Source organism: Sipha flava, unplaced genomic scaffold (assembly GCF_003268045.1).
Source record: "Sipha flava isolate LNK unplaced genomic scaffold, YSA_version1 117_pilon_pilon, whole genome shotgun sequence".
In the NCBI taxonomy this organism is placed as follows: Eukaryota; Metazoa; Arthropoda; class Insecta; order Hemiptera; family Aphididae; genus Sipha; species Sipha flava.
This window is the reverse complement of record NW_020271741.1, coordinates 2,032,733-2,044,388: the sequence shown is the minus strand read 5'-3', so window position 1 is coordinate 2,044,388 and position 11,656 is coordinate 2,032,733. Positions and strand designations below refer to the sequence as shown.

At 26.7% G+C, this 11,656-nt stretch overlaps 1 protein-coding gene across 1 annotated transcript in view; it reads right to left on the bottom strand.

Annotated features, from left to right (window-relative positions):
• Window positions 1–11,656, bottom strand: part of LOC112693122 (regulating synaptic membrane exocytosis protein 2) — a 199,236-nt gene that overhangs the window by 18,196 nt on the left and 169,384 nt on the right. The window contains exons 10-12 of the mRNA XM_025568049.1: window positions 9,201–9,267; window positions 8,859–9,094; window positions 2,977–3,042 (exon numbers count right to left, since the gene is read on the bottom strand). Of these exons, the coding sequence (XP_025423834.1) occupies window positions 2,977–3,042; window positions 8,859–9,094; window positions 9,201–9,267 (369 nt within the window). The remainder of the gene's footprint in view (window positions 1–2,976; window positions 3,043–8,858; window positions 9,095–9,200; window positions 9,268–11,656) is intronic.

Here is an 11,656-nt window from a genome sequence, read left to right as displayed (position 1 = left end):
CAAAAATATTTCATAAAATCATCAGTTAAAATTAGATATTATAAAAATGATAGACAGCATATATGGTTTATTTATTTAATGGCTTATGTTTTTATTCATCTTACTTATTTCTTTTATGGCATTATTTTTCATTCTAACAATAATTTCATTATTTTAAAACGTATCTTCCAAATTTTAATAATGTTTATTATTTATTAAATTATTTTAAACAATTTATGCTCGATCAGTTACAAATAAAAAATAAATATGTTTAATATACATTAAAAATTTAAATTTATAAAATCCATAAATAATTAAAACGCGAGAAGACGATATAGAGTCTATATCTATATATATATAAAAAGTATAGTTCTTCCCATTCTAATTTAAATTCCCGTTTTTCTTCTTCATATTTACGTTTAACCGCTTTATTAGAAATTGAAATCATAACTAACTTTCGCAATAAGTATCGGTAAAATATTACAAATATAATTATTAAATATTACAAATATTTTACAAAATAAATTGAGGTGTTTACAATAGGACTATTCAACACAGACTACAGACTATATTAAAAATGATATAATTTCATATTTCGTAATTTGATATGTTTATCGGCTGTTTGCTATCTTTATTACTTTTGTGGTATAAAAGTACACATTAGATAATTTGGCTCTTGATATAATTTTATTAATACATGTGGTTCGCGTACATAGTCATGTTGGCCACCCCTGATATAGACATTGAGTTGTTCGAACGAAACAAGCTATAGGGAAATTTTAAAAATCATTATGATGATATTTAATCTGGGTAAATGATAAATCGTAATATTATTTTATGTCTATGTTAGTACACATAAAATATAAAAAAACCTCTCTCAATAAAAAAGCGAAATTCTAGATGAAAATTATGTTTATTCTTTATGTATTCTAGTCGGATAATTTAATGTATTAATTCCTTTGCAAGCAATTCATCATTTAAAAAATTAGTGAACTTATGTTGATATTTAAACTGTTTATTGTTTAATTTGGTTGATGTATTTGTCTTATATTGTATAGCTATTTTTTGATTTTTTAAAAATAATAATAATTTTAAAATTTAAATTAACATCTATATAAAAAGTAATTATAGTAATTTATTTATTATTATAAAAAAAAAAAAAATTATACGTTGATATACACAATACATTTTATATTACACGACTACCTAAGTTATGTTGTTTGTTATAGTCTATTAATCTTAAAAAAAAATGCTCCGAAAGCAATTATCTTTACCCCCCCTCTCCCCATCAGATTGTCATAATTCTTTAAAAAATTAAAACACATTTTAGAGTAGGACTGGAAAAGCGTTATCCAATTTTTTTTTCGTTGGTATATTTATAAATATTTCATTCGGTCAAAATACAGTATATCGATTACACTAATGTATTACACATAACATAATAAGATAATAATATTTCATATATTGGTATATTACAATTAAAGTGTTATATCAGTTAATTTATGAATAAAACTAAAACGTGTATGTAATTAATATAATTTATACTAATAACTGTATACATACCCAGTACATAACCCAGGGCTTACTTCTTAACTGTATCAAATTATATAAAATATGTTATATATAATAATAATATCGTTATTTTACCAAATTAAAGTATTATATTAAGATCTACGGAAACTGCAGTCACTAGGAACTAGTCTGGAGTTTTTTTTTTTTTTTAAGTATACTCGTACCAAAACAATAGATACAAAGCAGTGCGTTTGCATAGACAAAAGAGGTATTGTGCAACTTTAAAAGCCACAATAACCTTGCATGTAAAAAAAAATAATAATAAAATTCAGCGGTTCTTAAACTATGGTACGCAAAAGACATGGTGGTACATGGAAGACCGCATGATGGTAGAACAGAAATTAAAAATTTGATATTTAATTCATACATTTATTAAAAAACAATAATCAATTTGTACTAATAATTAAATAATAATTTTACTGTGATATTTTACTGCCTTTTTATTTCAAATAAATGTATTTAACTATGTAAAGTTTGTATGGTTCTATTTTTAATCATTAGTGGTACGTGATTGATTGATAATATACTCAAGTGGTACCTACGAGAAAAAAATGTTCGAGAACCGTTGCTATAATTAATTTAGTGAGAATAAAATATAATAATACATTTTAAATTTAAACGTATTCTATACTGAAACAGAAATCAAACTAAAATTTTATAGAACAACTCGATATTCTGTTAAATAATTATTTAAAGTATAATTGTTTTGTATTATTTCATATTTTAAATAAAATTACCGGGTATTTGTTAGATACCTAATTATTTCATATAACAACAGAATTCAGCACTTTAACTGTTACATATAAAATATTAGTTTACGTGTATCGATAAAATTGACAACTATAACTTATTTGAAAATTACCGGAGGTGCCGAACATGTACTCGTATTCCATGATGTCGCGTATCTCATAACATTATTATACTTGTATACAGTACAACGAAATTTGTAGCTGATAACGCGATGTATTTTATACGGATGTGTGCACTTATTGACCGATAAAATCAAACTGTTCATTTACATGTGTATGTGTATTTCAATAAGGGTATTATGGTTTTCGTACTTTGGTTTCTTATCAGAGTTTTCTTCTATGTATTTCGTAAGTATGACATATAACCATTTCAAACACTCCATTAAACTTTGTACTTAGTTAAATATTTTAGTAATTGGTATTTAATTTAATTAATGAGTATATTGAGTTTAAATTTTCATTAAAATCTTAATATAATAAATTAAAAGACAAATATTTTGTTCTTTAAAGACACAGCTCATGAAAAACTTATTTTTGTACATACTACATATACCAAATTTTCATTTGAAATCAAGAATAATCACTAATTTTTATTGCTATTAAATTATCATTTATATAATTCAATGATGTAATAAATGAAAAATTAATAAGATAATTAAATTGTATTGGTACTTACTTCGATGAGCTTTGTCGGTCAAATCACGCTTTAAAATAACTTTGCGTTTAGAACCCGATCGAACACCTAGAAAAAAATCAAAAAAATAAATATAAATAATTCAAAAACAACTTTAATAAGACAAATCGGATATTTTTCGAAAATAATTCAAGTTTAGCAATACTAAAATTATAGTATTATACATAAATACTAAATAAGTATATTATACTTATTCTATGCAACTACACATCAATTGTTAGTAGTTTTATGTACCTAAATTATAACATTATCCATTTTACATTTTATATTCAATTTTATTTGGTTACGTCGGATGATAAAAATCGCGTTAAAGACGTTAAATAAATATATTTATTTTTATTCTTATTATCGAGAGTTCTCCATAGTTGAATAACCATAATGCAAAACACTTTGAATTAATACAATACTAATACCAATTATCAATTACCAATACCAATGGAAAAAATAAATTATCTACTTTTCAGATAAATCTATAGTTCATCGCTTTTGTAAAAACGTACTTTTATTTAATATTAAGTTCAAATATATGAACATATATAAACGGTTTTAACAGAAAACAATTAGAAAACAAGGCTTATCTTCGACGTATACTTTAATAACCTCTCTAAGAAGAGTTAAGTTAAAAATTTGGTTAAGCATATTATACAATTTGAGGAATCAATAAGAAAATGTTTTTTTACAACGTTTAAATGATTTAATATAAATTAATGTTCCAAAGCACGTTTCCCAGGAGACAAGTGAAACACATTATTCAGTTATTGGTATAATTTTAAAAGTATAGGTTATTCGTTGTAGTACCATCTTATTTAATTCGATTCTATAGCTAAATATTTAATGAGAAACTTATAAAAAGGGTCAGTTCCTTACAGATGTAATGGTTGGTTCTGTAATATTTATTATACAATTTTAATGCACTATGTTCTCTGTTGGTATCCGAAACATTTTATAAGCTTATAATAGTATACTAATGTAATGTATGTAATAATCACCTCTTTTAGACATTATACTAGTTCAACAATATTAACAGTAATATTGTAATCCAGTATGTGTGAAAAGTGTTATTTTTAAAAATTAAACAAAAATAAGAGTAATTCAAGTATACATTGATTAATTATAAAACAATGGTACAGAGAAATCTTCTTCGAACTGTAATAGAGTTACAAAAATTAACAGACAATGAGAAATTTAGGTTTGAAAACTACAACACTTTATGGTCATTTATTATTTCTTTGTATCATATTCCAATGCAAGAAGGTTGTAAATAAAATAGAGTAATTTATGGTTATCGAACATTTATAGATGTTCTTTCTAGTTAGAAAGAAATATAAAATATTTAATTGGAAATAAAATTAAAAAAGCTATACACGATAAACATCAATAGTTTATTGAAAGTCAATATATAATTTAATCATACCGACTAAAGCTAACAATAAATAATTTCGATTACTTGCTCTAGAATTCATATTATAGTAATGATTATATTATAGTTTGACTTTCACCATATATGGTGAAAGTATATTAAAAGTTCAGGAATTCGTCATCGATCATAATTGAAACGTCTAAACATTCTATTTTATCTCATTTGAAGTCGCGATATTTTCTATACTACTAAGCAAAACCTTTCGACCTTATTAATAATCAAACTACCACTAATCTCATCTAAGAGTACGAGTAACTAAATTATTGATGTGATTAAAAAAAATATTAAATAATTTATAAACGTAAATTTCTGTTCCTGGTGTTTGTACGTTCATATAAAATGAGTAAATATTTATTTCTTCGTCCGATTTTGCTGATTAAATACATATACAAAATTTTTTATTTTTACAACAAGCCAATTAAATAATTTATTAATAAATGAAAACTACAAATAATTATATAGACTGTAAAAAGTATTATATAATACAACGGTAAAAAGTAATAATTTAAAATAAAAATAAAATATGTAGATATAAGAAATAATTTTCTACCTATTTAAATTTAAAAGTCATCGCAGTGAAAATGATTGTTTATTCATTGAATATATTATATAATATAACGAAATGGATTTTTTTTTTCAAACACGATAAAAGTGTTTACTCATTTTAACATCATAAATATACGTATAATTAACGATCTAATATAAATTTACAAAAAAATAACTCATACGAAACTTAAATAATTTTGTTTTAACAAAAGTTCCGTGAGTTCACATTCGGTGATATTACCATAAAACAACTAAGATTCACATTTTTTTTAACCATGATACACGAATACAAATATCTCTATTGCGGTTTCTTCCAAGATGGAATAAAAATCACATTTTATTACTGTGTACTTTTTTATTAAATTATTTCTTAGATTATGTGAATGTTTTTCTTCAAACTGATTTACACCTCATATTATTCAATGTCAAAGGCTATTGTGAAAACTATGTAGGGTTGAACCCTTATAACAACAGCAAATATTAAATCAACAGATCCTGTCCAGAGAACAAGCCAGAACCTCTCACGGTAAACGTGGTAATAATTTAACTGGTAATTACTGTACACTCTTATGTTATTTCTATTATGTTTTGCGAGTAAAGTACTTGTCTAAAGTAGATTGTCTTAGGCTTGCTAGAGAAATTTGTGCTCTTGTACATTATGCCATAAACAGCGTGGAACCAACAACTATATAGGCGTGAGTACTTGAACAAAAAGGAATTGGATTGAGTACGAACAAATAAAGTGTTATAAAATATTTTTGTCATAAAAACCACCTGTTATACAAGAGTTTGATTAAGAGAGAAAAAATAAAGTTGTTGTTTTTCCCTACACCCCCACATGGCTATAATCGAATTGACAGCTGTTGGCGATTGAGCACGAGAAATCAGTTTTGATAAATACGCATTACAAAATATCGTTTACATTTGTCCGTGAATTACTTCTTCCACCATAATTATGAGCATTCAATTCGAATTAATTAATTTTGTAAAACTAATTAAGATAAGTTGGGAGGAATAATAATTATTCGTCTAAATGTTTATAAACTTGATTAAACACAATACGTTATTAGTGTCAGGAAAAATCGTCTGTACGCTATATAATCATTTTAAATTGGTAAGTAATATAAGTATGCGTGTAAAATTTCAAGTTTTATTTCTCAATATTTCAATATAAATTGTTTTCTACTTCTTAATTTATACATTATTTATACATTTATGCTTATGAGTCTTTTTTCCAATAAAATATATTGTGCTCGTACACGAAAAACTTGTAATTTCAGTTCTATCGAATAACGGAGAACAAAGTAATTATTATTATTTATACACATTTATTTCACCATGATTACGAGCAATAAAGTGAATAGCCAAACAATTTTTTTGTCGGATTTGACATAAAATAACGTAGTATTAGAAATGAAACAATCGCTATAAATAACAATCGGGTCCTAGACCCCAAGAGCAAGAGTTACAAATATTGATAATATCCTTGTCTTTGATCCCATCGAGTATCGAACGATAAAAAATGTCCAACGGGGTATAAAAATTTAATGCTATAGAGACGAACGATAAACCAGCAGCAATTTATCAAGATCCTTTTGCAAAAGTTCCTGTTGAAATCTGTTCATAAATATCAAAAGTAGTGGCCACGTATATCATTAAAAAAAAAAAAAAAAAATAAATAAAAAAAAACTACTTGAATCGAGAACTCATACCGAGTGGTTCAATGGTTTTGATTGATACCATCGAAATGATGATGTGTCTGAAAGTAAAATTAATATATTTTTTTAGTTTTTATGACTATAACAAATTATCGTGATCGAAAACAAAAAAAAAAAACTTAAAAAAATAATACCAAAAATAAATCTCATCATCTTTTGGGTTTCGCACGAGACCACTCAAAGTGCTTTAAATTATTCGTATGGAATGTACGTCGGACACGATACGTAGATTAACGAGTCGGTTATGTTATGCGCCGATAATAATAATTATAATATCGTTGTTCTCCAATTACATTGTTTTGCGTACGCGCTAAAGACGCAGCCGGTTATCTTGAACGGGTATGGTTTAATTTTTTTGTCTTTACGAGAAACTCGCGTCGACGAATCAAAATCGATACCGAGTAAAACACGCTGTTAGAAATAACGACGGTCTCTACACGAGATATATTACAAGTGTTAACGATTAATTTTCCTGCGCCACTGCGCGGTCGAGTTTTTATCCATTCATCTTCGCAGACGGCCTATGACTATGTATTCGGTCGGTTTATTATACAAGACCTCAAATACATTGCTTCGGAACACCATATCGATACTACTAGTACTATGATTACATTTTAATCACATTGTGTTTTAATCATTCTCATATTGTATGCACATCCACACTTAGAATATTGTACTCGTATTTTCATATTGAAATCGATTTATTTATTTACTTTTTTCCCAGCTTTTATTATTCAACATGCTTGGTTTAACATAACGGCGCGCGTTCGACATCGTAACCCTCGCACCAGATTCACAAATAACGCACTCGTGATCCCGATTTTTAGTTAGACATGTGATAACAACCATCCATTCTGTTATAAATCGTTCACGCCGACGACGTGGTTTCCGAACGAAATGTTTTTATTTATGGAAATATTTATCAATTATTTATTTTACTGAAAATAATTATTGTTTTATTCATTATTTACGATAATCATCGTCATCCATCATTCGTTTAATGTTGCCCTACATGTTATATTTCATCTATAAATATACGAATGAGGATAGAAAAACAGAAATGTAATGTATAATTAATAACGAACAATTGGTGCAGCATAAAAATAATCGTTATAAATGTATATGATTAAAATATAGTTATAATTTGTCATCGGTATTTTATACGCATAATTTTATAAAAAAAAAAAAAAAAAAATTGACAGTAAAATAATTTGATTAAAAATGCTAATTTTATTTTATCAAAAATTTCAGTATATGAATTTCATAAATGACTTTACAATAACTACAATAACCACTTTACAATACAATAACTTTTAATAATAATAATAAACATTTTAAATAAAAAACGTTGGCTTCTCTAAACATCATTATTGCAAAAAAACAAGAAATAATAGAGTTAAAAATTTTAGTTATGAAATTAATCAATTTTACGAACCAACTATGATTACTTTATAATTATATCAAATATTTCATCTGTATTACCAAAAATATGCCTTTTTATCTCAATAAATTATTACATTAAAGAATAATAATAATATTATATTATTATACATCAATAAAATAAAATATATTTTTTATCGTTTAATAGTAAAATTATCTATTCGTTATCAAAATAGTTATAATAATATCTCTAGTTGAACAAAATGTCTAAATAAGATTGAGTTGCAAAAGGTACAGCTTTTCGTTTTACCAGAAAGTTACCTGGTACTATTAACTAATTCAGGATAAAATTATTGTTACCTAACAAAACAGTATGTTTAAATCTGATAAGTTTGTTAAGCATTTTAAGTTGTTAAAATATTTATTTTTTTAACTAGTTTATAATATTGAATAATTTGTGCGAACCATTATACGAGTACAAGCAAATTCGTACGGGAAAAATATTAAGAACAAGCTGTATAAAGCTGTTCATGAACGTTATGAAAGATAGTATTGATTTTTTTTGATAATATTCCAGAATCGACTAACATTCCCGAAAAAAAATCAACAAGATATAAATAAAACTAAAAATTAATTTTAAACAACGTTCCTGATATATATACATACGAATAATTATTTTTCAAAAAATAAAGCTATAATATAGCTTCTATACAGTTGTCGTCCATTTCCAGTAAGTAAAATAGTAATATTATCATCGCTTTCTCAAAAAAATAAAACTTATATCTGTCAAAGCGACTTACCCATGATGTTCGGATCGAAGTCCACGTCATGTATGACTATCTTTATGTCCTCGCCAGCGACCGATTGCTGTCTGCGCATGGTGTCGTTCTGTTCGGTTTCTTGGATGACGGGTTGCGGCTGCTGTGGTTGTTGCGGTTGCTGTTGCAGTTGTTGTCCGTCTCCGCTGCTCCGGTTAGAAAATGAATTTCGAGATCCTCTGCATTCGGCCGCTGACCGTAAGTTACTGATGTCCGGCCTGTGTAGTAAAAAAACATTTATAGAATCAAGAAATTTATATCTGAGGCGCCAACAAAGCATTGCGCTTAAGGATGAAAAAAAAAAAAATTATTAAAAATATTTACAGTTGGGAACCACGTCTCCGGGGTCTCCACTCCTCTTCGTTATTCATTCCGAGATTTTGTGTTTGATCTAAAAACACAAAAATTTAACTATTCATGTGCTCATAACCAAAATCTGCATATTTCGTTATAAACTAATGTTTTTAACGACTGAATCGCATGAAATACATTAAAATATTTACGTACAGAAAGTCCACTGATACACGCATATTAATTAAAAATGATTGTTTTAATTGTAATAACCCAAAAATACAAAGCAATAGGTAATGTCGGAAAGATATAAATGATGGGTTTATGATATATTAAAGGGTTGTTACCTTCCTCCTTATTTAAGGGAGGGCTTTCAGGGTTATAAAGGTTCGAGAGCCAATCAGCACAATTGTACAGCCTGCCAAGCTAAATAAAGCAGCACTTACTTGTTTTCCTTAGACCTTCAGATATCGATGCGAAGTTGAAAAAGGGACAAATGCAAAATTTAATTGCACTGGAACCGGATACTCTTTAACACTCGTACGAAGAACACAAGTCGAACAGATGATAATCAGAAGTTAGATAAATCGCACGTATAAACTCTCTCGTTAATCTTACGATCGTGCGTATGTACAGACGACTTATGATCAAGAGCTGGGGGAAAGGTTGTATGTCCCTGTTATATAGGGACATGCGGCAACATGGGACCTTGGACCAGTCCTTTGAATGTCAATAGTATTTATTGTTCAACCTGTGTTGTTCGCGTGGGTATCGAAGATACCGTTATTTATTTATTTGAAATGGTTTAAAATTACATACATATGAGTATTATATGTAAAATATTTGTGCAGTCTTTTACAATAGAATGATGTACATTATTACATAGTTTAAAGTTTTTATTTTTTTTTGATTATTTTGCATGTTTATATCATAATTTTCTAACTTTTAATTTTAAATTTCTGTACATCGGATAACCATCATACACTAATAAACACATTAATCAACGTTGTTGTAGTATAATCCCAGTACAATATACCAGCTGATATTCTAGAACTTTTGCGTTCCTCATCTTCGTTTCAGGCTGCAGTGTAGATTAATATTTTCATTTCATTACCGTAATCACTAAATAACCTTTACAAGCCAATCAACGAATAATTGAATTTATGTTCGGATGTACCACAAGAAGATGGTGAACATTCTGGCCGTAAATCTAATAAATACGTGTATTTTAAATGATGCCGGAGAAAAAAAATGCGGAAAAACGCAAACGATGATTATATTATATATGTAAATAGGCTGTGCTTGCATAAACAGTGCCGAAGTGCAGGTGATTGCTGAGAATATAACTATACCGTTCAGAGTATACGAGAAGTAGATGGAAAATTACGAAGTAAAACATTTAAAATTACCATCGCGTTATAAAAATAATGGAGCATTCGTTTGTAGATGGACGGTGTTTATATGAATGGGCGAGTTATAATATTAATTATAATAATTTATTTACATGTATTTGAATTATTTAAATTTGATGTAATACAAAATCAATGATTTACTCTCTTTATCAAGTTGTGAATATATAATTGCGTACATTTTACAACGCACCAATAATGTACTATAAAGAGGGTGTGATTTCTATTTCCAAAAACAAAATTAGAATATAATCCGTCAAATAAGGATGCCTTGCGACAAACGCTTGCATTTTCGTTGTAAAAAATATTAAATGATAATAAGATACCCTTTTAAAATCGAATAAGTATAAATAATTCGAGATAAAAGAGTGTACCGTGACAACGCATTTTAATGCTATTTAATATAGGACATCATGAAAATTAAATAATTTTACTTTACAGTGGTATAGAATTATATTTCATACTTGTATTAAAAATGATTTTGAAATATTTTTTTGTAGTACCTGAATACATTTCTATATAAAATCCAGTGTTCACAGTAGTTGTATTTTAGCACTTCACACCCTTTCTTCGAATTACCATGTAGATAAAAATAATTTCAATTTTTGAAATTATATCGTTGCCTATGACTATTATTATACTACGAGTATATGGACTATGTGTGAATATGAGTATAGATTATTCAGGTGAAATTTGTAGCACATAATTTTATAGATTTTTTCAATTTTATACACAAACAGATAGTTCAATAAACGTAAATAATAATAAATGTAATAAATATTACTCTGGGTTATCAAACATGATGAAAAATTATTTCATCTATAGTAAATATATAATTTTATAAACTATTATAATCACGTTGTTTTCTATTTATTTGTTTATGCACAGCCACAATTTGTGTTACTCTTCTTCAAAAAATTTAAAAATAAACCATCAATAAGAAGATTTTGGATAAAAATGTAACATTTTTACATTAAAATATACAATATTTAGTTAAAAAAGATCTCACGAAAAGAAGTTTTTAAATGTTTATGTTGATTTTAATTTAAAAAAAGTGATGACTACATTTTATGACAAAAT